The sequence below is a fragment of the Pelodiscus sinensis genome, chromosome 1 (assembly GCF_052426305.1).
Source record: "Pelodiscus sinensis isolate ZL-2025 chromosome 1, ASM5242630v1, whole genome shotgun sequence".
Lineage (NCBI taxonomy): Eukaryota > Metazoa > Chordata > Testudines > Trionychidae > Pelodiscus > Pelodiscus sinensis.
The window spans coordinates 178,493,299-178,520,411 of NC_143052.1; the positions used below are offsets into that span (position 1 = coordinate 178,493,299).

At 41.9% G+C, this 27,113-nt stretch overlaps 1 protein-coding gene and 1 long non-coding RNA gene across 2 annotated transcripts in view; one reads left to right on the forward strand and one right to left on the reverse strand.

The window, feature by feature from the left end:
- Positions 1 to 773: 773 nt before the first annotated feature.
- On the reverse strand, positions 774 to 23,939 carry C1H21orf91 (chromosome 1 C21orf91 homolog). Its single transcript, XM_075910025.2, has 5 exons — positions 23,719 to 23,939; positions 22,862 to 22,992; positions 6,314 to 6,847; positions 2,538 to 2,600; positions 774 to 2,049 (listed from the first exon to the last, which is right to left on the reverse strand). Exons 2-5 carry the CDS (start codon positions 22,983 to 22,985, stop codon positions 1,889 to 1,891), a joined length of 882 nt encoding a protein of 293 aa, XP_075766140.2. The 5' UTR covers positions 22,986 to 22,992; positions 23,719 to 23,939; the 3' UTR covers positions 774 to 1,888.
- A 110-nt stretch (positions 23,940 to 24,049) lies between these two features.
- Positions 24,050 to 27,113, forward strand: part of LOC149525676 (uncharacterized) — a 36,314-nt gene continuing 33,250 nt past the window's right edge. The window contains exons 1-2 of the long non-coding RNA XR_016347921.1: positions 24,050 to 24,394; positions 25,612 to 25,924. This is a non-coding gene — a long non-coding RNA (uncharacterized LOC149525676). The remainder of the gene's footprint in view (positions 24,395 to 25,611; positions 25,925 to 27,113) is intronic.

The window sequence follows — 27,113 nt, forward strand, 5'->3', positions numbered from 1 at the left end:
ATTGGGTGAATGGGTAAAAAAAATGGCAGATGAAATTCAATAATCCCAATTATACATATAAAATGATGGGGTTTAAATTAGCTATCATCACTCAAGAAGGACAGTTCTCTGTAAACATTCACTTAATATACAGAGGCAATCAAAAAAAAATGTTGGGAATTAAGAAGGGAATGTGTGAGATTAAAAAGACTGGGCTATTTCATCTTAGAAAAGAGACTAAGGGGAGATATGATAGAGGTCTATATAATCATGACAAGTATGGAGAAAGTAAAAGTTATTTATATCTTCCCATAATACAAGAACTAGAAGTGACAAATGAAATTAATAGGCAATAGGTTTAAAAAAAATATTTTACCACACAATGCACAGTCAACCAGTGGAACTCCCTGCCAGAGGATACTGCGAAGGCCAGGACTTTAAAAGGTTCAAAAAAGAACTACATAAATGGAGGATAGGACCATCAATAGCTATTAGCCAGGATGGGCACGGATGGGGTCCCTAGCCTCTGTTAGGATTGGGAATGGGCAACATGGGATGGATCACTTGATTACTCATTCTGTTAATTCCCTCAAGGGTGCCTGACATTGGCCACAACTGTCAGAAAACCAGATACTGAGCCAAATAGTCAGACCAAAGATTTGACCAGCTATCTCCCATTGAAATTAATGGGAGGCTAATGTATGCATATCTAGGAGAATCTAGCCCAAGAAGAAATACCACCACCTATAACCATTTCCTATTATATTTTAAAACACTAGTATTGAGACAGTTAATGAGGTATTACAGGTTTATTTAGTTTCTTTGAAGTCATATATCTTTATTAAGCATCAAAAATATTTCACACATACAAAACCAACTCCATACACTAAAACCAAAATATGGACTTTCAAAAGAGGTGCTGTGCTTCAGTTTATTCTACCAGAAGATGCAATCTATGCCTGATGAAATCAACTTCAAGTATAAAGTTGCTAAACGTGATGCACCATCACAAATTTTATGGGAAATAAACTGATCTTTAGAAAGCAGATTTTAAAAACATCTGCATAATAAGAGATAACATACACCAGGCATAAATGTTACACAGAATCATTCAAACATTTTATAAAGAGATCTGAAAAAGTACCTAAAATAGTAACTTTTATTCATTATAAAATTTCAATAATAAAATATTGCTCATAATAAATAAGAAATTTCATGAACACTGCTCTTGTAAAGCTCTGGATTTTTTTTTTAAATCGGGTAGATTTACAGGCATCAGGTTGTTCTTTGTTATTCAACACTTGTCAGTATCACTAGGACATGACACCTGCTTCAGGGGACACTGCCAATTGTGCATGAAAAACTACTTCCAGAGTGAACTACTTCCCCTCCGATCTTAATATTTAAACACTTGCATTTTTAAAATAAAACCAGTTGTATGTAACAGCTTTTGGAATCTAATTTTGAAGGGAAAAAAAATAATCTCCCCCAAAGCTCCTAGAAGTCTATGCACGTAATGAGTTTATGTAATGAAACTGTTAAGTTAATACTAGGGATGTTAGCATGTAGTCATTTATATGATTGACTGATACACCTGGTCTTATCAGTTAATCCTAACTATGACATGAACACACACCCCTCCCATCTTTGCTGCCTCTATGAGAGGCAGCAAGGCAGGGACAGGAACAGGTGCCCTTGGGCTAGCATGGAGATAGAGGCAACAGCAGGGGGGGCGGGGGGCGGTACATGAGGGAAGCTGACTTCAAAGCTGGCTGCTCACAAGCACCGGCTCCAGCCTGCACCACCCTCCCCCCCCCCATCCGGCATGTAAACTTGTAACTGCTGAACATTTACAAAAATTAAGGTTTGCTAATATCCCTAATTAATACTAGTAGGAGCTTCATCCCATTTATATGGGGACATGTGATTTCATTCCTGCTCTTCCCATCTGTAGACATGGCAATTTGGAACAGTTCTTAAGCAGCTGCTCAATAGCAATATGGCGGACATTGAGTTCTGAGGCCAAAGAATCCTTTTCTTGCACTTGCCGAGTCAGTTCCTCAAAAACATCTGCAAAAAGGTTAATATCAGCTCAATATGCAATTTAAAGGAACAGTCTAGTTTAAAAATCATTGCTTGAAAACGAAGTCTTAAACTTGATTTTGATAAACTTGAGTGTGATGTTTTACATGTGCACAAAGGCAAATATATGAAATGGGAGAGCATTCAAATATTTTTAGTTGCAATACTTCTTGGTATACAACCTCCATTAGTGAGATGCTTAAAAGAATACCATTTAACTCATCTGTAAATTTATTTAAAGTTAAGCTAGATGGGCTTGCTACTTTAAAATATAGTTCGAACTTTTACACAAATATCTTATAGCAAATGAAATAGCACATCTTCTGGGTTTAGTGAGCTTTTAGCAGGGGATAAGTGCATTAAAAAAAGTCAGTATTTCTCTGCTCTGAAAATTAAGCTTCACAAACTACAAATCTTTATCATTTAAGAAAACCTAGGGTTTCTGCACTATAACTAAAGTTTAACAATGATCTCACCCTGGATTTGCTTGAGGAGTTTTTCATTCAGTTGCTCTACTTCTTCAAGAGTCATCATATTCACTGCAACATGAAAAAAAAATACCCATCACAAAAACCATGTATAACACTTAAAAAAAAAGCATTAATGAATATTCCTATTCCTCAAGTTTTTTTTTTTATTTGGACCCTTAATACTAAATAGCAGTGAGGAGTCCTGTGGCACCTTATAGACTAACCGAAGTGTTGGAGCATAAGCTTTCATGGGCAAAGACCCAACTTTGCCCACGAGAGCATATGCTCCAACATTTCGGTTAGTCTGTAAGGTGCCACAGGACTCCTCGCCGCTTTTGCGGATTCAGACTAATATGGCTACCACTCTGATACTAACAGCAGTGTTAATGTTAATTAGCAGCAGCAATGTTTAAGACTCTGAAACATGATAAATGTGCCACTAAGACAAACATGTATTTCATACAAAAAGAAATACTGAACTAAAAGTTGAAGAGTTAAGCATTCAATGTTAGGAAGTGCCAAAATTAAAGCTGCAAGAATGTATATACAGTCCAACTACAGGGTGACATTAACATCCCCCATGCCTCCCCACTGAGAAAAAACAGTTCTCTTCCATTAAGAAGCCTCCACAATTAGATGCTTATGTTCACTTTTAATGAGTGGCCGCATGAACAGGAAGTGCTATGAAGTTTGTGACTCTGCAGAAAAAGCTTCTTGGTCATGACACCTTCAGGGTAGAAAACATCTGTTGTCTCTCAAGAGAGATGTTGGCCTATGATGTACACAAATAGCCCAATTGCAACATTTTTCAATCTTCAGGAACTCAGAACAGAACCAAGTCTTTTTTTTGCTCAAATTCCACATGTATTAAAGAAACTCTTATCACCCTACAGTTCTCTGAAGCACCAAAAAAAAAAAAAAAAAAAAAAAAAAGCTCCAGAAGGCTATCCGTTTCCTATTTTCTGCCCAACTTGCAGAAAATTGCTGGTAGTTAATATGATTATTTTGAGTGTCTTTTCTGCAGGAAGTCAAGCTACATAGGGAAGGAGGGACATGGGGGAAAAACAAAGGAAAGGATTTAAAAACAAAAACAAACGAACAAAAAAACCACAAACCAGTGCTGCCAAACCCAGCTCCAATTGGAAGGAGAGTTTGGACAAAGCTTAGTAAATTTCTGACAACCCCCCCCACACACACAACTACTCTCAAGCCTTATGTTGTCACAAGTGCAGAGCAGACTGGGGAGGATCTGCTGCTGCTCAGATTTCCCAGGCAGCAGAGTAAGGGAATGTCTTCATTAAGCAGGGTTTCCCAACCTATGGGTCAAGACCCAAATATGAGTCACCATCACATTTCAAAAGGGTCGCCAACTGTCTTCCCAGGTGGCTCTGCGCCTCCGCCTCCTCCTCTCCCCCACTTTCCCCCTGTTTTTGAATTGCCATGGGTCACCAAGTCCTCCTGAATTGTCAAAATGGGTCCCCATCTGGAAAAGATTGGGAACCGCTGAAAGCCTCATAGACAGTGATTGGTGCCAGTGGGGAGCGGGGGTATCAATGTGACTGAAAGAGCTCTTTCATCAAATGAGCAAACAAGACAGCATCAGCTGGTCAACTTACCATGCCATCATAGGTAAGCAGACCTAGGTATGTTGACTTCAGCTATGTTATTCACATAGCTGAAGTTGTGTAATGCAGGTCGACAAATCACAGTATAGACTGAGGCCTCAAAGTGACAATCCTGGTCATTAGAACAGAGCCCCATAAGGTGTCTGAATAGAAGCAGCAAACACTTGAAAATTTTGGTAAGCTTCTACTGTGCTGCAACTTGGTATAGCCATGAGCAGCTGCACCAGGATTTACCACACTGCACCAATTTACTGAGTTCTTGTTCAGAAGATCAAACAAGCGCTAGAATTTAAGTAAGTCAAAGTTAAAAATCAACCTAGGCTGAATAAAATTGCCTGAGCATTAAGAGGATTTTATTCTTGTCTCATTTTTAATGACTGAAATCAACTCTCTGGTGATAGCAGCAGCATTCAGTTACAATGAGTAGCAGATACAACTATTGTGTTCCTCACAGGCAAAGAAAACCCATAAACGGAAAGAAGCTTCAAGGGGTAGCCAAGTTAGTCTGTACAAATAAACTGAAAAAACAACAAATAGTCTGGTAACACTTTATAGACTAACAAAAGATGTAGATGGTATAATGAGCTTTTGTGGGTACAGCCCACTTCTTCAGATGACTGGAGTTTTGGAAGTCTAGGACAAAGAAAAAAAAAGCGTGGGAAGATGGAGTACTGGAGCTTCACTTTACTCTAGTAGCCAGTGGGAAGTGTGTGTGTGCAGGGGGAAGAGAGCATGAAGGGGGAAAGGAGGATTGCACAACAGTCAGGAGTCTCTGGACAAGGGAGAAGATTCCTTTCAGTCAGTTACCGACAGCTTCAAATTTTAGTCCAAGGGGAACTCTGGGTCATCGCCCAAGCACAGAATTAATATGCCCCAAAACTTCCCTCCCCCTCCACACAGAATAATGTAATTGTCAGGGAGGTGAAAGGAAGCCTTGAGAGGGCTTCCTACAATTGCACCTTTTGCCTACTAGGTGCTAACGTGGCACCAGGCTCATGGGCCAAATCAGACAGCCACAGAAAAGGAGGACACAAAGGCGGTCTTCCTCACACTGTCCTGCTTGCAGGGCCAGATAAGGAGGCACAGGATGTAGAAGGATAGAAGAACAAGCACATAGGGCTGCTTGTGGGAGTGGTTTACAGACCTAGGTCCAGAAGGTTTAGTGGGAGAACAGGAGGCAGTAAGATGACATTGAGCCAGCAGGTGTGGAGACTGCAGGGACAAATGAAGATTGGGTCAGATGTGCCTGACTGAATGGGAGAGCAAAATAAGGTTTACAAACAGGGCTACAAATAAAACTTAACCATTGTAGAGGGCAGATACAAAAATCAAAGGGGTTGAATAGAGATGCAAGAGACTAGTTGACTATTGGATAGTCAACTAGTGATGAGACTAGTCGCTTCCCCCACATCTTGCTGCCTCTATCAGAGAGAAGCAGCGGGGTGGAGAGGGGGAGCAAGCGCCGGTGCTTGAGGAAGCCAGCTTAAAAGCTGGTTCACCTCAGCACCGTCTCTGCAGGAGGCCGGGGAGGTAGAGGCACAGCGGGAGATGGCACAACTGGGGACTGAAGCAGTCTCTGCTCACACCACTTCTACTGCGATTCTTCTTTTGAAATGTACAAGATCCCTGCCGGGCTCTTTCCTCGACAGAAAGCAAGGAATACAGATCACTCAGAAAACACCAGAATGTCGTAAGTGCAATGTACCTCACTCTTCCATTGGGGGAGGGCAGGGAGGGTAATCAGCTGTGTTGTATCAAGCAAGCAGGATCTCTGTTCACCATGCCCCTGCAACAGCATCCCCTCATGCTAACGAATAGTGGAGAGAACCAGACCTACTTTGTGTATCTGCAGGAATTTGCATATCTTCTTCCGATCTCACTTTCGAAAGAGAAAGTAATCTTGATGCATTTTTTTCAGCAAACCCTCCCTTTTTCAAAAAGCCACGTAAACATCATATTTTGAGGAAAGCGAGATTGGAAGAAGATATGCAAGAAGTTCCCGCAGAATTTGCATATCCTCTTTTGAATCTTCCCCGTAGTCTAGACGTATTAACTAAGGCTATGTAGGAGAATGAGATTACATATGGCTGGCTTTACAGAGTATACAGTAAATAGGAAGAAGCAGAAGTATACCCATTTAATTCCCCCTTTACTTACATTCTTCCCTGCTGTAACAGGAATGTTGTCTTTGGGCACTGACATCTGAATCACTTTTAGCTTTTTCTGTCTTTGGTGCTTGGCTGCAACTAGACCACAAAACACTCTTGCAACAGAATGTAGCTCCTCTTTCTTGCAACATATCAAATCTGAAATCAGTAGATTCTCTGTGTTCCAAAATACTCTGTGAACAGTTTGAGACACTTCCAGAATTTCCACCTATCCATTTTGCAGAGTACCTGGGTACTTGGGAGTCAAACTGTGGAAGCAGTTTTCTGTCTGTCTGATGTCTGAAATTGAATAGCTGGTGTTGAGAAGGTTTTGTGCTGCCAGAATCAGGATCCAAATCTTTGTTTTGTGCATACTGAATAATCCAGTTAATTTTTTTGCTCAAGATACTTTTTACTTCTGCATAGGTACTTTTGGAGAGTTTTGATCGTGGGCAGTCCTGATTTGCTATTAAATGGAATTTTTCAAAGCAGTCCTTGTGCCCCCTTAATGATCTTGTGTGAAGAAGATTGGACTTTGGTACCCCTGTAAAGACAGAAATGATAAAGATTATGTAAATTGTGTGTTATTCCATAATACCTTTAATACTCAAAGCAAATGCAAACATTTCAGAAGTTAATTTTGTGATTTTATACATTATTTCTGGGCCTCTCATACAAAATGTATTGGCAGTTTTCCATTTAAGTGGATCTGAAGACAACTAAGGCCTGAATAAGCACAAAAAGGCCACAAGTACATGCTGCAACAACACTTAAGTACCACAGAATTAGCTTTGCTGTTTTTGTTTTGGAGAGCAAGGTGGATCTGTTATTGGATAGACTTCTGTTGAAAGAGACAAGATTTTGAGCTACACAAAACTTAAGATTTTCTCCCCCTCCTTGTGGTTAAAATTCTATTACCTGTTCATCTTTGATGAATGGAAAGGCTGAGCGCTGTACATTCACTTCCGCCCTTATAATTGCAAAGATAAACTTTCAAACAGGAAACTAGTGCACAACAATGCTGTAGCTTCACCCTGAACGCCTCTACTGCCAGTTGAGGATTGCCAAGTTGCAGCACAATTAAAAGAAAACACCTCAGGTTAGTTTAATTCTGTAGACAGCAGAAAAACTTAATAGTGGGCACCAACCAGTTAATCATGATAATATAGTTGATCCTGGAAACTCTCACCCGTTCTCTGGTGGTGGAGTGGGGTGCTGCTCAGGCAGGCTCCCTGCAAGCTTTGGCCCCACACTGCTTCCAGAGGTGGCCAGCATGCCCCTGCAGCCTTAGGGGCATGAGGGGCACAAGAGGTCTATATGCACTGCCCCTACCTGCAAGCACCGCTGCCTGCGGAGAGGGGCAGTGACCAGAGCCAGGTGAGGCTGAGGCTACCCAAGGTAAGTGCTGCACGCTTCAGCAAACGGGTTCTTTAAATGGCTCTGAAGCATTAAACCCAGAAGTAGCATGAGTAGTACAGCCGGCCTACTTATGCTGGACCAGCATTTCTCTTCCACTACCCCGTCTTGCACTCCACTACTCTGCCCCGGCCCAAAGTCCCCTACTGCACCCAACTACACCCTCCCCCCCCCCCATCTTGCAGGGCAGGGGAGAGGCAGAGGGATGGAGTGAGTAGGGCAGAGTTTGGGGAAGGGGAAAGGTAGATCCTGGGTTGCTCTCAAATTCAAAAAGTGACCTTGAGTCTAAGAGGCTGGAGAACATTGCTTAAGAGTGTCTGTTTCATATTGTAGCTTGGGAAAGCAGGTAGTACTGAAACTGTTTAGGGGAAAGAGAAACCAAAAGAACAAAAAGCAAGGGAGGGGGAAAAAAAGCAATGGAGACTCTTCTCCCTTTTCTCTTTGCAGAAGTCTGAAGGGTCGAGAACAACACTCTCACCTTACAGGAGATTCATAGGTTAAATCAGTAGGATTCAAACTTTCTCTTAGTTGAAGAAAATTGTTGATGCCGGTGACCCAACATAATTGGACTAGAATGTGTGAGAGCTCCGGGTGGGGCTGAGGATGAGAGCTTTGCAGTGTAGGAGGGGGCTCTGGCTTTGGGGAGTGATCAGGGCTAGGGCAACAGGGGCTTACCTTGAGTGGCTCCTGGTCAATGATGCAGATGGGATGCTAAGGCAGGCTCCCTGCCTTTCCTGGTACTGCAGACCAGGCTGTGCCCCAGAAGCAACCAGCAGCAAGTTCCCAGCCAATGGGATCACAGACCTAGTACTGGGGTCAAGACAGTGCACAGAGCCCTGTGTGCTCTCCCCTCCCACTGCACCTAGGAGCCAGGCCTGCTGCCCAGCTTGCTTCTGGGTTGCAGTGCAGTCCATGGTGCAGGACAGGCAGGTAGCTTGCCCTAGCATCCCCACTGGTCACCTGATCACCCTGCAGCAACCAGACCTGGTGCCTGACATTCCAGGATGCAGCACTGGGTCACGACCCCTAGCTTGAAAATCCTACTAGCCACAGAGAGACTGACCTTCTAAGTAAGGTTCAGTGACAGAAGCCTACCCAGCATTTACACATTGGTCTTCTCTCAAATCTTCCCATTTTTCATATCTATCACTGGCTATGATGCGGCAAATAGGAAGGGGGGGGGGAACCCCCTGAGCTCTAGTTTAACTACTGAATTGCAGTAGTCTTAGAAAACAAAGACTTTCAAAGGAACTGGCAAAGAAATACACACACACACACACACACACACACACACACACACACACACACACACACAGTATTATTTGGGTTCTAACTCAATTTTTGTTTTGTGGAAAATAAAATGAAAATACACGTTTCATGTAAATCTCTACTCTGGGTTGGGGTGTGGGTGAGAGATTTTGTATGCATGCTGGCCTGGAGAGAAAGCCATCTCTCACTGCAACAGGTTGGGACCAAGTAAGAAGTGCATCTCCATGGCTGTTGCAGCTCCAGTGGGCACAGCTGGGGAATGGGGGCATGTCCCCCCACAGCTGAAGTAGGTCCAGGTTCATCTGCCTCCTGCACTCCCCAAAACAGAGTGAGGACTACAACAAACTGTCCTCTTCCTCAATCTCTGATTAAGGGGAACATCCAGCAATGTTCCCATACAAAGAGGGGAGAGAAGAGCATCAATCTCCTCCTAAAAGGTGGCTGAGTAGTGGGAGGTGCACCACCAGCCAGCCCCTTTTACCTGGCCTGGTGATTCTGTCTTTTCTCTGTATGGTTTTATGAGAAGCAATCCCATTCCAGGCACATCCTATTTTCCTAGCACAACCAAATCCTTACCTTGTTTTAAGTTATAAGAGGAAGCTATAACACAAATATGGTAGTCCTAGCTCTTACAATTTAGGAGAACTTCTTGAAACAGACAATTGCTCAAATATACAGTAGATTTCTAGTGTAAACCAAGGAAAGGCAATTCCTCTCTCTTTCATGGCTTTCCAGTATAATTTAAATAACAAATCTGCTTAACTCAAAGAGCAATAGGCCTTTGCTGCAAGCCATTGGATCATTAAGCCATCGGGGAATAGAAAGATCTGTAAGTCAAAGTCACAGTGAATACATTACTTAAAAGCCTTCATAGACTCTTGAGACTGATTCAATATCATCCACCTCCCCCGCCTCTTTTCAGCATGAAATGAAATGCTGCTGATGTTATCATTTTATGCTGATAAAAACTTCAAGTCTCATATTTTTAAACGAAGTATTATAAATTGACTGTATTTTAAGGCTCTCTTTATCCCACAGTGCTACACAGAAAAGAAGCATCTAATGATCTGGATAGGAAGCAGAATGTACAATGAAGACTGTTGCTTTTTTTGGGGGGGTGGGGAGGAGGACCAGCCAACAAAGCAGTCACGAAGGATGCCCTGAATATCTTGTTCAAAAAAAGGGGAACAAAAGGCATAGAAAATGCTTTATCATTAAGTTAAGAATAAGGAGGCAAATTTCAGTATACAATGTCTCTAAATAATTAAGATTTTGCCTAATACCCCATGCATGACAATTGTAATATGGAATATTCAGTTTAAAGACTTATACCAATACTTATAATATAGTCACTTGTTTCAAGCCGTTAGTCCAAAGAGGATGAATTTCTTTCCCCACCCACAAAGTTAGCTATGGCTGTTCAGGGGCTGAAGAGGATGGATGACAGGAATTTTAAACCCATACCTCCCAAACGGATGTCTCAAATCTATTTAGATAATTTAAAAAACAAAAGTGTAATGTGGTCCACACAAGGACTGAAATAAGTGTCTCAAACATGAACTAGTCACTGTCCAGAAAACAAAATAAAATTTCTTAAAACTGCTCAAATTTCTTAATGACAGACTTAAGTCCATGATCCCCAGAAATCCTCACAAGGCAGCTAACAGGAGAACAGTTAAACATCTGCTGCAAATAGGAATGGAGCCCCTCACTCAAGAAAATATGCTACTTCCAAAAGGAACTTGGAAGGAGAATGGCATGAAGGGGTTGGTAACAAGAGACTATGTTGTATCTGATCAAATTCATTGAGAATATAAAAGTCAAGATAGAGGTCTTAAAAAAAAAATCTAGGTTGGCAGCTGCCATCTCCAATAGATGCTTTTTGGGTATATGTATACAGGTGTCTATTTGCACTTCCCCCCCATTTTCTGGGAAGGGGAGAATGCTGCAGCAAGTACCACAAAGAATATTACCAGTCAAACCCCATGTCATCGCACAGGTATAAGCCATAAAGTTGTGTGTGTTAAAAAAAAAAAGAAAAAGAAAAAAAGACAAAAATGGCTGAAATTAAATCTTAGGCAGTAACAGATCTCAAACCACAGTGAAGATTAAGTCTGATACTATTCTAAATGAAAAGAGCTCTCAGCTATGTTTGCAGGTGTTCTGATCGCTTAACCTAGAAGGGGATGGGGTGGGGGAGAATAGTAATTCAAAGTATGTAAGACTGAATTCATTCAAGAGGTGTAAGGGCTAAACACATAACAGGGTGCTATTGAGCAGTAGCTCCCAACCTTTTCAAGCATACAGACCCCTTTTCAATCTATTAACATTTTACAGCTCCCCTCCCCCACAACAATATAGCTATGCCTGCAGCCTACATGTCTCTCAGCCTGCGCTGCTTCCCAAGCCACAGGAAACAATGCAGGCTGAAGGACATGTTGGCTGTGAGAGGCTCTGTACATTTCTATTTTAAACTTTCCATCGACTCCCTACAGGACCATTGCGGACCATCAGGGGTCCGCGGATCACAGGATGGGAACCACTGCTCTTGACACAGTTTAAGTGATCAGCAGTCTCTTTTGCTTAACTTCTGTTGCCTTTTATTTTGTTAGGAAGCTTTTAAGTAGGTAACAGTAGCTGTTACCTAAATTTTGGTCTTTCCACTCTATCAATTTAAATTAACGTTACAGAATAAACTACTGCCATTACCTTCAGATCCCAGCAACCTTCTAATGTGACTTCAATTCTAATTGCTTTTATAACTAAGAACACCAATTTATTTAATCAGTAGCTGGAAAGGAGAGAACTTTTGTCATAAAATCCACTTTTCAGATACATGAATGCTCTAAAACTCACTAACCCGGTTAACGAAGTGCTGTATTGCAATTTTCCTTAATTAAAAATGTTTACTATAAGACTACTAAATTTGGCACTCATCTCCACCAGAAAATTAAATTTACAGGTACAAATTTAAGAAAATGGTAATCCAGTTAATCACGTTAAGGATGTCCACACACTTAAAATGAATTAGTTTAACTGACAAAGTGCTTTCAAATAGATATCATTAAACTGGTGCAGTTTAGATCTTAGATCTGATCTGCGAACTGAAAAGTAGGGAAAGAGAATACAAGACTCTTTAGTAGCAAGGTAGAGTGCTGGTGCCAGTCCTATTCCCAACCTCCATTAATTCAGGATTTGGGGTGGAGTTACTTATCCACAAAAAATGTGGAACAGAGGGAAACTGTGTTATATTGTCTTCTGGATAGAATGGGACGGTGCTGGGACATCTATGTTGCCATCCTAATAACTCAATAGTTTGGAGCACCTAATCCTTACTACCTGGCCAATCAGGTGGGTTTAAGAGCTTGTGGCGCTTTTCCCTTCTGTCCCACAGCTTCTGAGACGCTTCAGTCACTTAACTGGTCTGCTTTTGTCTTCCCTGGGGATCTAGTCCTATCTATGACATCCATGGCAGCAGAATACAAGTCCTTAAATCCTCCTCCAAAACTTACACATTTATTTTTACATCCACACATCATTAGAAGCTATGCATTTCTGCTTGTCCAAGGGCAGATGTATTACAAGGACAGGACCTGTTAGGCCCAAATAAATTCTAAAGGGCACTTTCTTGCCATAGCAATGTATGTGCTGTCAATTTCTTATTAGTCAGAAAAAATTAAATGCTCCTATAGCATAGAGAGATTAACTAGAAAAGGAAAAAACAATCACTGCTATCCTGTATTCCCAAAAGTTGGCACACTGTATAGAGTCAGACTTTCACCTACCTTCCATGCATAAAACAGATAGCAAATATTAGTGTAGACGAGCATAAAAGCTTTTCTAAGCATTTTTTCATATATGCAACATATTCATATCAACAAGACATCTCCTATTGTGCATTTGTTTTTCTGTTATGTGATTTGTATCTTGTAGGGCAAAGGCAAGAACCCAAGAAATCACAAGAACCCATAGGTTTTATATAAAGAGATGGTGGTGGTTTATTTGATTGGCACCTTCTCAACATATATTCCCACAAACTTTATGGTATGGTTAAATAAACTTCAACATTACCATATTTGTAGTTAAGTATAGCTCATGAACTCCAAATAATAATGTAACAACAGGGAAGAGTTCCAGTTACTGTTAATATGTTTCATATAGGTAGAATAGAAATGTGTTAAGTCTGCACACAAACAAAATGTGATGAGACAGGAGCTGTATTACTTAAAATATAAGATAATCTACCACAAGATGAGCCAGAGATTCTAGTAGCCTGGAGACAGCATTTATGCTGTTCTGCTTGAAACCCAACTAAACTGTAGGAAAGCAGATGGTAGTTATAACTGGAACAATCTTCCCAATTCACATATATAATGCCATAACGTACTGTGGAAACTACAGAATCTACTTTGTTGTTCACTCAACAGTAGTTACTTAGACAATAATAAAGGGAGAAAGATAAAAATGGCATCATATCCAATCATATTAGGATGAATTAGTTTAAAACTCTTACTAGGAGAAGCAGCAAGTAATATTTAATAGTTTCACAAGCCTATTCAAATCCATGGAAAATGACTCATTCAATCTCTGGTAAGACTGTATACAATGTCACAAGTTTTTACTGGAAACAGGCAAGGTTAGCAGTACACCCAACTCAGCAGTTTAATCCTATAAATTCACAGAATAGTAAAAGTACATCAGATGAATACTGCAAGTTTATAGTATAGGCTAAGCCAGTGGTTCTGGACCCCAAAGTAGGTCATGACTATTTACATGGGATTGCCAGAGATGGACTTACTAGCACCCAGGGCTGAATTCTGAGCCTCTCTGCCCTGGACTGAAGCCAAACCCCAAGAGCCTGGGCGAAGCCTTTGGACTTCAGCTTTGGCTCCTCCTCTTTCCAGAGTGGTGGGGCTCAGGTTTTCACCCCTTATCTTCAAACCCAGATTCAGGCTTTGGTTCCCTTCCAGGAGGCATGAAGCATTTTTGTTGTCAGAAGGCAGTCACGGTACAATGAAGTTTAAAAACCCCAGTTTATGTCTAACACAACTTGAACCAACCATTACTTCATTTTTGCATCTTAAATGTAAAATATTTCACAAATTTATTTTTCCTTGCTTATCCCTGTTCCTGGCTTTGCACCATTATTAGTAAGTTACTCTACATCAAGAGTTCTTACCCTGTAGCAACCCTGAAAATTTCCTCTCTTCCCAGTGTACCTTTCCACCCTGGAGGTACCAATCAATCTTTTTAACGAATGAGCTGAGTCCTTACAGACACAGAAAACACCCAATTGTGGAGGGTTTGTTTATTGCCAGAAATCCCACCCTCTACAGCCAAGTGTGCAGATTCCTTCTACTATTTTCCCAGTCCAGAGAACAAGATTGAAACTGGACATAATCTATGAGACTGCAAAGCAGTATTTACACATCACTGGACTGCCCTTAATTAATTAGACAGAAGATCTCCAAGGAACAGTTAAAGTGCTTCACAGGCCATTCAGTAAGGTGGTATTCTCTTCACATCATTACTGAACCACTGGCTCAGCATGTTAGTTGGCACTGTTCTGCAATAGGTAACTTTCAGATTGGCAGGAGTAGTCCTAGTCACTCATGTCCATTAAAAACCCATGGCATTTTTCAGAGTACAGCTGTTTACTTTAGTGACTCGGATAAAAATCTCAGATATCCTCAGCTGGGGGTGAGTGGTGTAGTGAGACATCTAAAAATCTAGCTGCTATTATAAGGAGTGCAAGCCATAATCTGCAAGCCCCTGTGTATGAATTCTAACCCTCCACCCCAGACAACTCTGGGAGGAGGCTAGCCCCAGCACCCTCCTGTCTGCTCTTGGTCCCTTCCATTGGCCAGAACTTAAGAGGCAGAAGTAAAGCTTGGGGTTAGCTAGCTCTCAACCCCGCCCCTTCTGCCCAAGGCCCAGCCCCTTCCATGGCAGCCCTCAACCACTTCCAAAATGTGTGAAGTGGACCCCCTTCAAAAAATATTGCCTGCCCCTGCTTTAGGTTCTGCATCCCACTATCAAATGAAAAACTCACCCTCCACCCCATACATTTCTGCTGTGAGTGACTCCCTATTCTGGAATCCCACAACTTTGCCTTGGAGGACTCTCGCCACACACCTGTACATCAGGGGGCAGTCAGGCAAATGAGTAGAGTTGTGACTTCTTCGACCAGGCAGTATCATCCTTGAAGTCTGGGGGAAGTATTTGCTAATGTGGGGCACAATTCAAAAGACATTGTGAATCCTTGAGGCTTTTTTCACTAAGGGTCCAGCTATACTGTGGGGTTTTTCCCCCTCGAAGGTATGCAAATGCGAGTGCAATTTGCATATCTTCTTCTGGTTCCGTCCCCCCCTCCTCCCTCCCCAAACATGATTTTCCAGTATTTGGCCCATCTACACAGGGCCAAATGTTGGAAAACCCTCCTCTTTCGGAAGCTCCCGGTACACCTCGTTTTACGAGGAATAAAGGAGCTTCCAAAAGAGGTTTTTTCCCCCCTGACATTTGGTCCTGCGTAGATGGGCCAAATATCGGAAAATCTTCTTCCGGAAAAACCCCTGGAAGATATGCAACTGCGAGTGCGATTTGCATACCTTCGAGGAAAAAACCACACAGTGTAGCCATACCTTAAGTGTCCACTTCAGCTTCAGTTAAATACAGTATCAATTTGTCCTGAATGCTGAAGAACCTGGTATACTCTAGAAGAGACTGCAGTGCCAAAGTAGTAATCACTGACCTCAGTATTTGACGTGTGGCATTACGCCTCTATTTTTCAGAGATAAGCTTATGATACAAATATGGCAGATACGAACAAGGCAGATGTATTTTATGCAAGATGGCTCATGTGAGGTACCACTGGCAAAGTTCTGATGTACTGATTATCATCCTATTTGTATGCATGTATCATTTCTTATCTGATGTTAGGAGTATTTATTATATCTAAATTACAAAAGTGTTTGTACCAGAAGAATGTTCACCAGACAAAATACAATCAGTCTGGCTGATTAATCAATCAACAGTCAGGGAGAAAAATCTGATGTTCAGGAATACACAGCCATGGACGACTCCACAGGATTCTCCTGCATAGATGGAAAAAGATCTGTGGTCCAAATTAATACTAATCAACCATTCACAACTAATGTGAAAATGTCAAATTGATGATACACTGCAACTTAACAGCAAAATTCTGAGGCTATAAAACTACTGGCTTCCACTTGTACTTATTTGAGGACTGTACAATGAAACCTTTGTTATCCAGCACTCTTAACCAGAAAACTGTTAACCCGCATTGCCCCCAGCCACAATACTGTCACATCTTCAGGCACACAGGCCTGGCTTGGTTTACCATGATTGGCTTAACAATTTTTTATTTAAGAAGTACTAATCATCTTTAACTCGAAATAGAAATGAGACCAACTGCCTCACTACAAAACTACCGATATTAAAAACTTGAGTTTTACTATTATTAGCTCTTGGTTTTTCCTAGGTTGATGGGAACCTCAGATAACTGGAATTTTTAGATAACCAGAACTCCCTAATCCCCGAGGGTGCTGGATAACACAGGTTTTACTGTATATTGCTAATTGCTTCTATTTATATATTGAATAGTTACTGGTTGTGTGACCCAATTTAAGTTTTTCTAGCATGAAGCACTTAACGTGTAATCAAGATTTACTGGTACCAAAACAGGCACATTACATATAGACTGCTAGTAAACTTTGTACCTTGAATATTTTAAGTTTGCTATAATAGCTTCATAAAGCTTTATATTAATCTTTTAAAAATGTTCATTCACACATTAAATGAACAATATCAGCCATTATGTGCAAATATTAAAGTTTGCTGGAGCAGCTCTTGCCTTCAACAGAGGGTGGGGGCAGACGGAGGGAGAAGGAGGAGGAGGAGTGACCCTTGTTACCCCCAATTATGTTTGCTTAACCAATTAACCAAACGAGATTTTACATCCCTACTGTGAAAGTGTTCTTAAAATGAACATGTACTGGAACATCATCCAAGACTGCTTTAACATGAAATATATGGCATAATGCAGGTAACAGTACAGGACACATACGTAAGAATATAAGAATGGCCATACTGGGTCAGACTGAAGGTCCATCCAGCCCATTACCCTCTCTGCTGACAGTGGCCAATGCCAGTTGCCCCAGAGGGAGTGAATCGAACAGGTATTGATCAAGTGATCTCTCTCCTGCCATCCATCTCTACCCTCTGACAAAGAGGCTAGGGACATAATTCCTTACCCATACTGGCTAATAGCAATATACAGTTTCCCCTTAAGAAGATCAGTCACATATTTAATAATGTATTACTTTTTTACATGAGCATCATCAGTATGGAAACATGTCATCTAGAATGGTGGCCAATGTATAAAGAGGAATATGTATGTCCAGCATTCCCCGCATGTAAATACCTTGCAATGCCAACTATAAAGGTGCTATGCAAATACCTGTTCTCACTTTCAGGTTATACTGTAAACAAGAATCAGGCAGCATTATCTCATGTAAAAGTAAACAGACTTGTTTGTCTTAGCAGTTGGCTGAACAAAAAGGGGGACTGAGTGGACTTGCAGCCTCTGAAGTTTTCCACTGTTGTGTTTTCTGATGCAATTATGTAATAAAAAGTCTGTTTGTAAATTATAAGTGCTATAGTCAATCTGTTTATTGTGGAAGTGCATAAGGCAATTTTTGAAACGTTTTTTAAAAATCATTTACAATGCAAATATTTGTAATAAAAAATACGGAGAGCACTGTACACTTTGTATTCTGTTGTAATAGAAAAGAATATAACCAATACAACTAAATCTTTTTTGTTTTTAAGATAAAAACAAAGATATCCAACTCTTGGAGGAAAAATGCTGGAAGAATCCTTTACTTGAAAGTCTAAACTCTTTACTTCTCTGACCTCTGCATGTGCTTATATAGCAGTGCTCAGTAATAAAGCAGTCTCCTAACTAGTGTGTCTGGATGGGAGCAACTCAGATCATGAAAGGTTTCCATTAAAATTAAAGGTCTAGACTGGCTAATGGGTAAGACTGAAAACAGTTTAATCAGTCTTCCTCACTACTCAAGAACCAGCACAAAGTTATTTGGGAGAGTCTGTAACATTGAAATGTATCATGTGATTTCCTGGCTTACTTTAAGCAATATAAACCTGATAAATCAGAAATAGGAAATGCATTGAAGCTCACTCCAATCCACAAATCTTCTAATGTTTCCTGCAGCTGTGAAAAAGCTATTGTGGGGGTAGTTGAGCTATTGGTTTTTTCTTCTTGTTAGAGACAAGAGATGACATCCAATACCTAGTTAAGATCTTCACTAACAGGACTGACTTTTAAAATTGTAGACATTGTTCAGCAGAACTCTAATACATTACATGGTTTAAAAAATTAGTCTATTTTGAACTAATTGTTAAAAGACTACTATCAATAGAGCCCTCCACAGATACAAAATCTGTATCCACATGTATATCCAAAAAAAGAGCGACAGATAACCACAAATATGCAGGGTTCTCGATTCAAAGTTTGTATCTGCATCAGCCAAAAATGAGTTGTGAATATCCATGCAAGTGGATACAAGGCAAATATATGTAGATTTGCAGGGCTCTTATCAGTTTGCAAAAACAGGTTTTATATTTTTTTATATATATATATATATAACATTTTTAATTTAAATACACCTCCTTCTCCACAAAGAGTTTTAGATACAAAGATTCCTTTACAGTGCACATTAATGCTTAAGGACTAAAAAGTGAATTGAACTACACTAACCGAGCAAAGCTTAAGACAGGTGAACAAAAAGTGAAAGATTTTAAAGTGGAAAAGTCTGGAGTTTAATACTTAGCACAACTATAGAAGAGTTTAAAGATGTAATTTAATCCAAAATTTTCTTTAAATAATCATGTTTTATATCCCTTCTCCCGCCAAAGAAATTATATCAGTAGGAATAAAGAAACAAGGAGAATCAAAGCTACAACTGCAATATTTTTGCATTGGTTGTATCTTCTGTGTTTTGCCCATTCTTGCCAAGAATGGAATCCTACAAAATTTCAGTAAAGTAACCATGGATGAAATCCTGATTCCACTTAGAGTCAGTGGTAAAACTCTCCTTTCCTTCATATACGTTATATAGCACGTATTCTATGGTCAGAGCCTGCATTGCTCCTTTGGGTATTAACTCAATATAAATATTGAGCAACACTGTTTAGAAAAAACATGCATTTATATTTCACTCAAAGGTTAAAATCCCTACCGATTAGAATGTGAACGACTAGTCGACTATCCGATAAGTAAATGCTTATCGGATAGTCAACACACTAGTCATCTAGTCACTTGCCCTGCCCCTTGCTGCCTCTATCAGAAAGATAGAGGGGAGCCCTGAGCCTCGGGGGCCTGAGTCAGGCAAGCTGGGGAGAAGCTGCTGCTCCCTGTTCCCTGAGCTGGGGAATGGCGTGCACTAAAATGCTGCCTGGAGGCTTTCCCCCTGCCACTCTGGCTGTAATCTTGGCCAATAGAAGCGAGGCGTGGTACCTGGAAGCAGCAGGGGACATAGAGCCATGTGTGCCCCCAGGAAGTTGGGCCAGGTAAGTAGTAGCCTCCTCATCACCCAGACCACTCCTGAACCTCTCCTTTCACCAACCCCATTCCCCCTCTCCAGCCTGCTCCTACACCCTGCCTCCCACCCAGACCCCACACTCCAAACCTGCTTCACAGCAGCCCCATCCCACACACTGAACCCCTCATTTTTGGCCTCACCCAAAAGCCATGGAGGGCCCCACAAAAATGTACTAGCCCTATGCTCCGGTACGCAAGGGGAACATGGGGCGTGTCTTTCTGATCTTTAGTTGTAGGCTATGTCAGTGAGGGTATTTGAGAGTCTCACTTGTGTGGACCCCGACTGACTTTCTGTCCCTTACTCGAGGAGGGGGAGGGGGGAGAAGAGAGAAAGAGTTCCCCTGTCCTGGCTTACATGAACTAAAAAAAGTCAGCCTAGCTTTCTGTACTTTCTGCAATATTTAATCGACATATGTTTGAAGTTCTACAATCTTTATTCTGGTTTTTGTATTGTTTAAAAAAAAATTATTGGCATGAGATTTAAGATAGCTGGAATTGGTAGAGTTTTAGAAAAATAGTCGGTCAAATACTTCCCAGGGAAGAAAATGGAATTCTGACCTTAAAGAAGACCAAGTTAAGAGAAAAAGCTTGTGTCCCTTGTGAACTACAAGGGAAATGGAAAAAAAACCAAAACCCCACACACTTCCAGAAAGTGTTGCAGGGAAGCTGACAGTAACATAGGCACTGGAAATGTTCATTACCTTGGAAAGATGCTAAGCATGGTTACATGTATTGAAAATTTTAAAATACAAATGGCTTCTTATTTACAGGAGGAACAGTTTGTTTATATGTAGACTATTTATCTAAAGATCGTAAATTAGAACAAATCTCTTTCCAACCTATGAGATCTGTTTCTGAAAAACTGTATGAATGCTTACTTCTCATGCTGAACAGCTATCACTCAAACAGAAAAAAACCCTAGTAAAACTAAGCATTTGCAAGTTTGAGTGCTTAATGTCAACCAGTTCAAATAAAAAAAAAAAAAAAAAGCAGCTATAAATTTTAAACAGGCATGACATTTGGCATACTTCATTTCATAGCCTGTAATTATTCAGTGCAAGAAAATTAGCAATTACAAGTAATAAGTGATTTCTTGTTCAAGTGACTGACAGCATGATAGAAATGTAAAGCCAGTAAGAAAATTCCTGATGCATTTTGTTGTACAAAAATGTGTGGATTACCTGATGTGTTTCTATTCCAAGTCTTGAATAACTGAAGACCATTACTGCCTATCTACATGCCAAACGGTCAACTGTTCTGTAAGTCAAGTGTTAAAGAACTGGTAGTGAAAGTCACTTGATATCACTTCAAGATAAAAAGGGCACAGGACTGGGACTCAGGATACCAGTATTCATCTCTTGGCTCAGCCTCAGACTTTCAGTGAAACTTCAGAAAAGTCACTTATTTTAGTTTATGACTCAGTTTCCTATCTGTAATATGTAGAGTACTTTCCAAATACATACAGATGTAGTGAGGTCAACAGACTGTAGTTATGAAGTTCTCAGATTCTATGGTGATAAGGGCACCCCATGGTTCAATAAGTATTTCCAGGTGGATAAATATATGAACCAAAACACAACACATTTACTTTAAACAAAGAATATCTTAACATATGTTTTTCAACAAGTTTTAAGAAATACCTATCTTAATATTTAACAAAGACTTTTGTGCAGCTATCTGAATACCTCTAATACTATTCACAATTACCAAAAATAAATGCATTTTGTTGCAATCACTTTTTCCAGGCATAGCACGTGTTACATAAGTTTTATTATACAGGTACTAAATGCACCTTTGTCAACACCAACAGCACTTCACCAGCCTTGAATATTGGCGCTCATAGGCCAATAAAGCACTCCTAATGTAAACATAGTCTGGGGGACACGACTGCTAGACAATTATACCTGGGATGGGTAGATCTATCAAGCTGGATTACTTTTGCTGTCTGAGTCTGGCAGCAAGGTGATACTACAAAGCATTTATGCTGCAATAAAACAGAAGAGTTCTAATTTGCAGCATTCTCTTTTGGTGTGTAATTTATTCATACCCAGAAGAGTAAGAAAGCAAAAAACTTGACATTTTAAAACAAGGCTGTTTAATCCCACAAAAATATTCATTTGGGTGAATTCTTGAAGCTGTAGGCATTGTCCCGGCCCTCAATATTTGGGACTTATTCCTATGAAGACTGATATTTTAATCTATCAGGAAATGTGTTGTGCTTACACTTTACAATCTAACAATTATGTAATTATGTTAGATTGATTGTAAATCTCTTCCACGCACAGATTGTCTTTTGAAATACGTTTCTAATGCAGAAGATCGACAAAATACTATTGTCAGCAATGAACTTGGAAAGGATAACAAATATGGCGATACATACTAGAGGGCAAGGTCCTAAAAACAGAAGACAACTAAAGAGGTTTTGGATAGACACAGTGAACAAACAACAAAAAGTTTGTGAACAAACAACAAAAAGGTTTGAAGACGACCAAAGATACAAAGCAGTGGAAAACCTTAATTCACCCCAATCACTACTGCTGCTGAGCTAAAGGATAGGAATCAAAGAAAATAAAAGAGAAGAACATATCAGCATAGGTGACCACCTATATCTCGAAACGTCAAGGGTTACCACGATACCAATATTTGTTAGTCTAAGGTGTCACAGGACTACTTGCTTTCACAACACAAATCATGTTTTCCAAATAACTTGTAGCAATAAATAGTATCTAATTACAGGAAATGCTTTTCAAAATACCAAGAGAAATTGTGTTATGAATTTTAATTGTTTATCCAAAAACCCAGGCAAGCTGATTGTTATAGTACATAAATAAAAACTGAAACATGAAAGACAAAGTCACCTACCCAGGAAGAAGCTATTTAGAATGGCAAAGCTACTTTAAATATAAAGATTTTGAAGCCTTGAGACAGAATGCCCATACAATTATATAGAAATAGTGTTAACATTATGCATTACACCTACTAATTGGCTGATAAGAACTACTTATGCACCAATGGAATTATGAACCAACAACTATTTAGGAACAACAAGGAGTCCAGTGGCACCTTAAAGACTAACCATTTTATAGAGTTTCTCTCACTAGCTTCAAGCCACCATCACGTTCCTTTTTAAAATGTTCTTTTAGAACCTTTTTTTCCTCTAATTCAATGCAAGGCATATTGGAATATTTAGAACAAAGTGTGGTATTGAGCTAAACAGCACTGACTTCTTACCTTCAATGTTAAGCTCAAAACAGACGTGGCAAAACGAAAGCGTTTCTTTTTCTGTTCCCAGTTTACACACGCTGCAAACATTATCATCGTTTAAGTCAATATTAACAAACTGCTCCTCATTCATAGTGCCCCTAGGAGAAAGGCAACGATGGTAACGTTATTTCATAACATGTACTATCCTTTCTATCAACGCGAAGAAGCAAAAAAAAAAAAAAAAAAAAGATGTATCCTGTATTTCTTGTCAAGATAACAAAATGCACATTATACGCAATGCAGCCACATTTTCGACAGGAATTGACAATAAGGACATGGCTCCTGAAAGCGGGCTTGACTTCTGGAGGCAGAGGCACGAATGAAAGTAAAGGCTTTAAAAACTCAGCTCTGCCATACTTTCACTGAATGAATCGGAGTGTAAGTTCTGCCCGCAATAGGAGCGATCGCTCCCTTTTCGCGTCTTATGTGTTCAAGTAACTTAATCAACCCTGGGCGGCTTCTTTGGGCGCTATTCGCTCCGTGACACTAACTCGCTATGAACGAAGCGAGAGAAGTTTGTCTAGATCGCGACGCCCCGGCCAGACACGAGGCAACAGCAAAACATTTCCTACGGCTCTGCCCCCCCCCCCCCGGCAGCGCCCGAGCTCAAGGAGGCTGCCGGGGGTGGGGGGCGCCCAGGACAGAGACTGTCCCGGCCCCGGCGCCTGGAAACTTCACACCCTCCGGGCGCGTCCCCCCCGCGCGAGCAGCGGTCCCGGGGGGGGGGGGAGCGACCCTCCGCCCCCAGAGCCGCGTGCTCTCCGCCCCGCCCCCACCGCCGTTCGGCTCCCCCCTCCGGCCCCGGCCTAGGCTTCCCCTCTCACCGCCGCGTCGCTCCCCGCGTCTCTCGGGCCGGCGGCTCCCCAGCCCCGCGTCCCTATTGTTAGCGGCGGAGGCCAGGCGGGCTCCCCGAGGCCACGCCCGCGCGCTTCCGGACGAGACCATCGCTCCGCAGGGACGGGGAGGAGGGGGGGGAGGGACGGGGTTCGTTCCCTATTCTCTCCCCCGCCCCCGGCGCTGCGAGGTCAGGGCAGAGCACAGAAGCTCCCGCCACCCAGCTCCCAGGCCCTCCCCCACTCGACGGCAGAATGTGGAATAACCCTTTTCCAGGGCCGCAGTTGGACTCGCCCAGCGCATTGTGACGCTGTTTCCCACACGCAGAAGAAACCACGGCGAAGGGGAGGGAGGAAGAAACGTGCCTGACTCTGGCCTTGCAGCGCTCGCAGGGTGCCCTTAACTCCGCCCACCGAGGCACACTGGGGATGAGCCTCCCGCTGCAGAGGCAGCTGGCAGCATGTTGTTCCCAGGGGGTTGCCTACACACGTGACACTTCCCCTCACTGTATGCCTGGCAGTTATTTACATCTCTACTAGCCACTATGGAGTTGCACTCCCACCACCTTTTCAGTGTCCTCCATAATGTTTGTGTGTCCTTCCTTCGGGGGTTTTGTCACATGTTAGCTTGAAACTCACATGGAGCCCAGCACTGGCAAGATAATTGGTGAGATGCTTGATTTTATCTATTCACTCAGTGACAGAGAAGGTGGCTATAGCACCATTGCAAAGATCAGTGCAGGGAGGGGATCATTCTGCTACAGCAGGGGTGGCCCAAGGGACAAATCTGAGTATGGAAATCATATGGTGGGCTATGACTACAAGGCTGGGGCAGGGGTTTGTTGTGCGGGATGATGCAGGGTGTAGAAGGGGTTCATGGAAGGGGGTTAGGGTACAGGAGGGCTCCGACCAAGTGCTGCTTGCCTCAGGTGGCTCCCAGTTGGCAGCACAGTGAGCCCCTTCACTGTGCCACTCCCCAAAGTGTCAAGTCTGGCAGTAGTCCTCAGGGGGTAGAGACAGAGGGGGCTCTACACACTGGCCTCACCTGAAGGCACAGCCCCTCCCCACACCTTCACTGCAGTTCGCTGCTTCCAGCAAAGTGGAGCTGCAGGGACAGCACCTACCAGTAAACTAAGGGCAGAGCACAGAAACCTCTGCTCACCCCTCCCAGAGGCTACAAGGATGTGCTAGCTGTTACCGGGAGTGGCCTGGTTTAGTCTGGTAATTATACCGGTAATCGTAAGGGCTGGATTAAAAGCCCTCATGGACTGGATGTAGCTCGCAGCCATCATTTGCCCACCCCCTCTACTGTCTGGAATGATATGGTTACTTCTTACTCCCAAGGAACACAGCAGCATGCTCAGTGAGCAGGTTGGATGATGACTTGAATGGGACAAAATCCATACAGTTCATGTCGTGAAGTGGTGACTAATTTTATATGATATTACCATGGTCTGAATTTACATTTAGTTTATGGAAATCACTGCTCTTGTTTCCATAATACATCAGTGTAACTGACAGCATATTTGGGACTATATTGATTTGGCCAGTGGCTTTCCAGATTACTGTGCCCCTTTCAGAAGTGTGATTTATCTTGCACACCCCCAAATTTCATCTTACTTAAAATCTACTTGCTTACACAATCAAACCTAAAAATACCAGTGTCACAGCACACTGTTACTAATAAATTACTTACATTCTCATTTTTACCACATAATTATAAAAATCAGAATGTTATATTGTACGTACATTACAGTGTATAGAGTTGCATTAACAAGTCATTTTATGAAGTTTCAGTTTGTAGTGACTTTGCTAGTGCTTTGTATGTAGCCTGTTGTAAAACTAAGTAAATGTCTAGATGAGTTACTGTACCCTCTTGAACAGGCCTGCACAACATACGGCCTGAGGGCTGCATGCCGCCCGCAGGGGCTCACTGTGTGGCCCGTGCCGACTATGGGCGGTGTGGCCCCATCCGATCCGCTGGCTGGGCGGAGGAGTGGAGCGCCACCAGGAAGGGGGAAGTGTGTCCGGGCTTCCTGTATGCAGCTCTGGCACGAGGAGGCGGGGTACGAGCCAGAGGGCGGGACAGCGGCAGACGCCAGGATGCTGGCGTGACGTGGCGTTGTGACGTCACGGCCGGCGACAGCCAGATTCAAAAAGGCCCCGGCAGCGTCGCAAACTGGAAGGCAGAAGCCAGGTAGGGGAGGGGAAGGGGCTTGTGCTGATGGGAGGGGAGCAGGTCAGGAGAAAGGGGAAGGCACCAAGGGGCAGGGTGCAGCAAGAGAGACAAATGCTAGGGGGCCAAGTGGAGACACGCGGTTTGGGTTTTGTTTTTGGTTTTTTTGGCTCGACAAAAATTTTTAGCCCACAGTTGTTTTCTTTGGAGTAATATGGCCATCGCCGCTTTCCAAGTTGTGCAGGCCTGCTCTTGAAGAATGCTGTGTACCCCCATTGGTACACATGTACCAGTTGAGAACTAATGAATTAGGCTGTGTAATCAATACAGAAGTCATATACAGGGAATGAGGCTAGGGGTTAATTTTTTGAACAGTGAGAAGAAAAATAAATAGAGCTCAACTGCCTAAGCCATTTGCAAATCTGGTAGCTGTGTACTTTATGTACAAATTGGCCCACTGAAGGCAATGGTATATTTAAAGTCAGGCATGTGTTAAAATGCTTTAAGTTTTGGTGGATCAGGACCAGCATACCCTGCTACTTGCAGAATGAAACTTTGAGAGCAAAAATGTGATCCTTAATAGGGTTATTTTTATTACAGCCTCTCCTGAAGCTAAGGCTTTTTGTATACTTAGATTAAAGTGCTGCCGCAACAGCGTTTTAATGTGGTAATATGGTCACAGCATCAGTGCTGGGAAATGTAGTCTCCCACTTCTCTCTAGAAGCAACTAACAGCCTTGGGAACATGGCTCTGTAGAACTGACCACATTGACGCTTTACAGCACTGTATACATTGCTGTGTGGAGGAGGGGCGGCAGGTTCACTCGCTGAGTGCGAAAGTTACAGGTCAGTACTAAGCTCTAAAGAAAAAAGGAAGGAAGAGAGCTTTTACTCAAGAGGGATAAAATGATTTTTATGCTGAACATGAAGAAATGAACTTAAACAACAAATAGTCTGGTAGCACTTTAAAGACTAACAAGAAATGAGGCAGAAGAGAGAGAGGGCAGCAGGACTGAGAGAGATTAGGAGGGTTAGATAAGGGTGGAAGAGGGTGGGGGAGGAGGAGGGTTGAAAATGCCAAGTTGGGTTGTGTGATCTACACTGAAAGGAAAAGTAAGTCTGCTTTATGCTTGTACTTAAGCTCAGTGAGTTAAATAGTAGTAGATTATATATCTTTCAGAAGTTTCCACAGTTCAAAACAAGCTATGTAC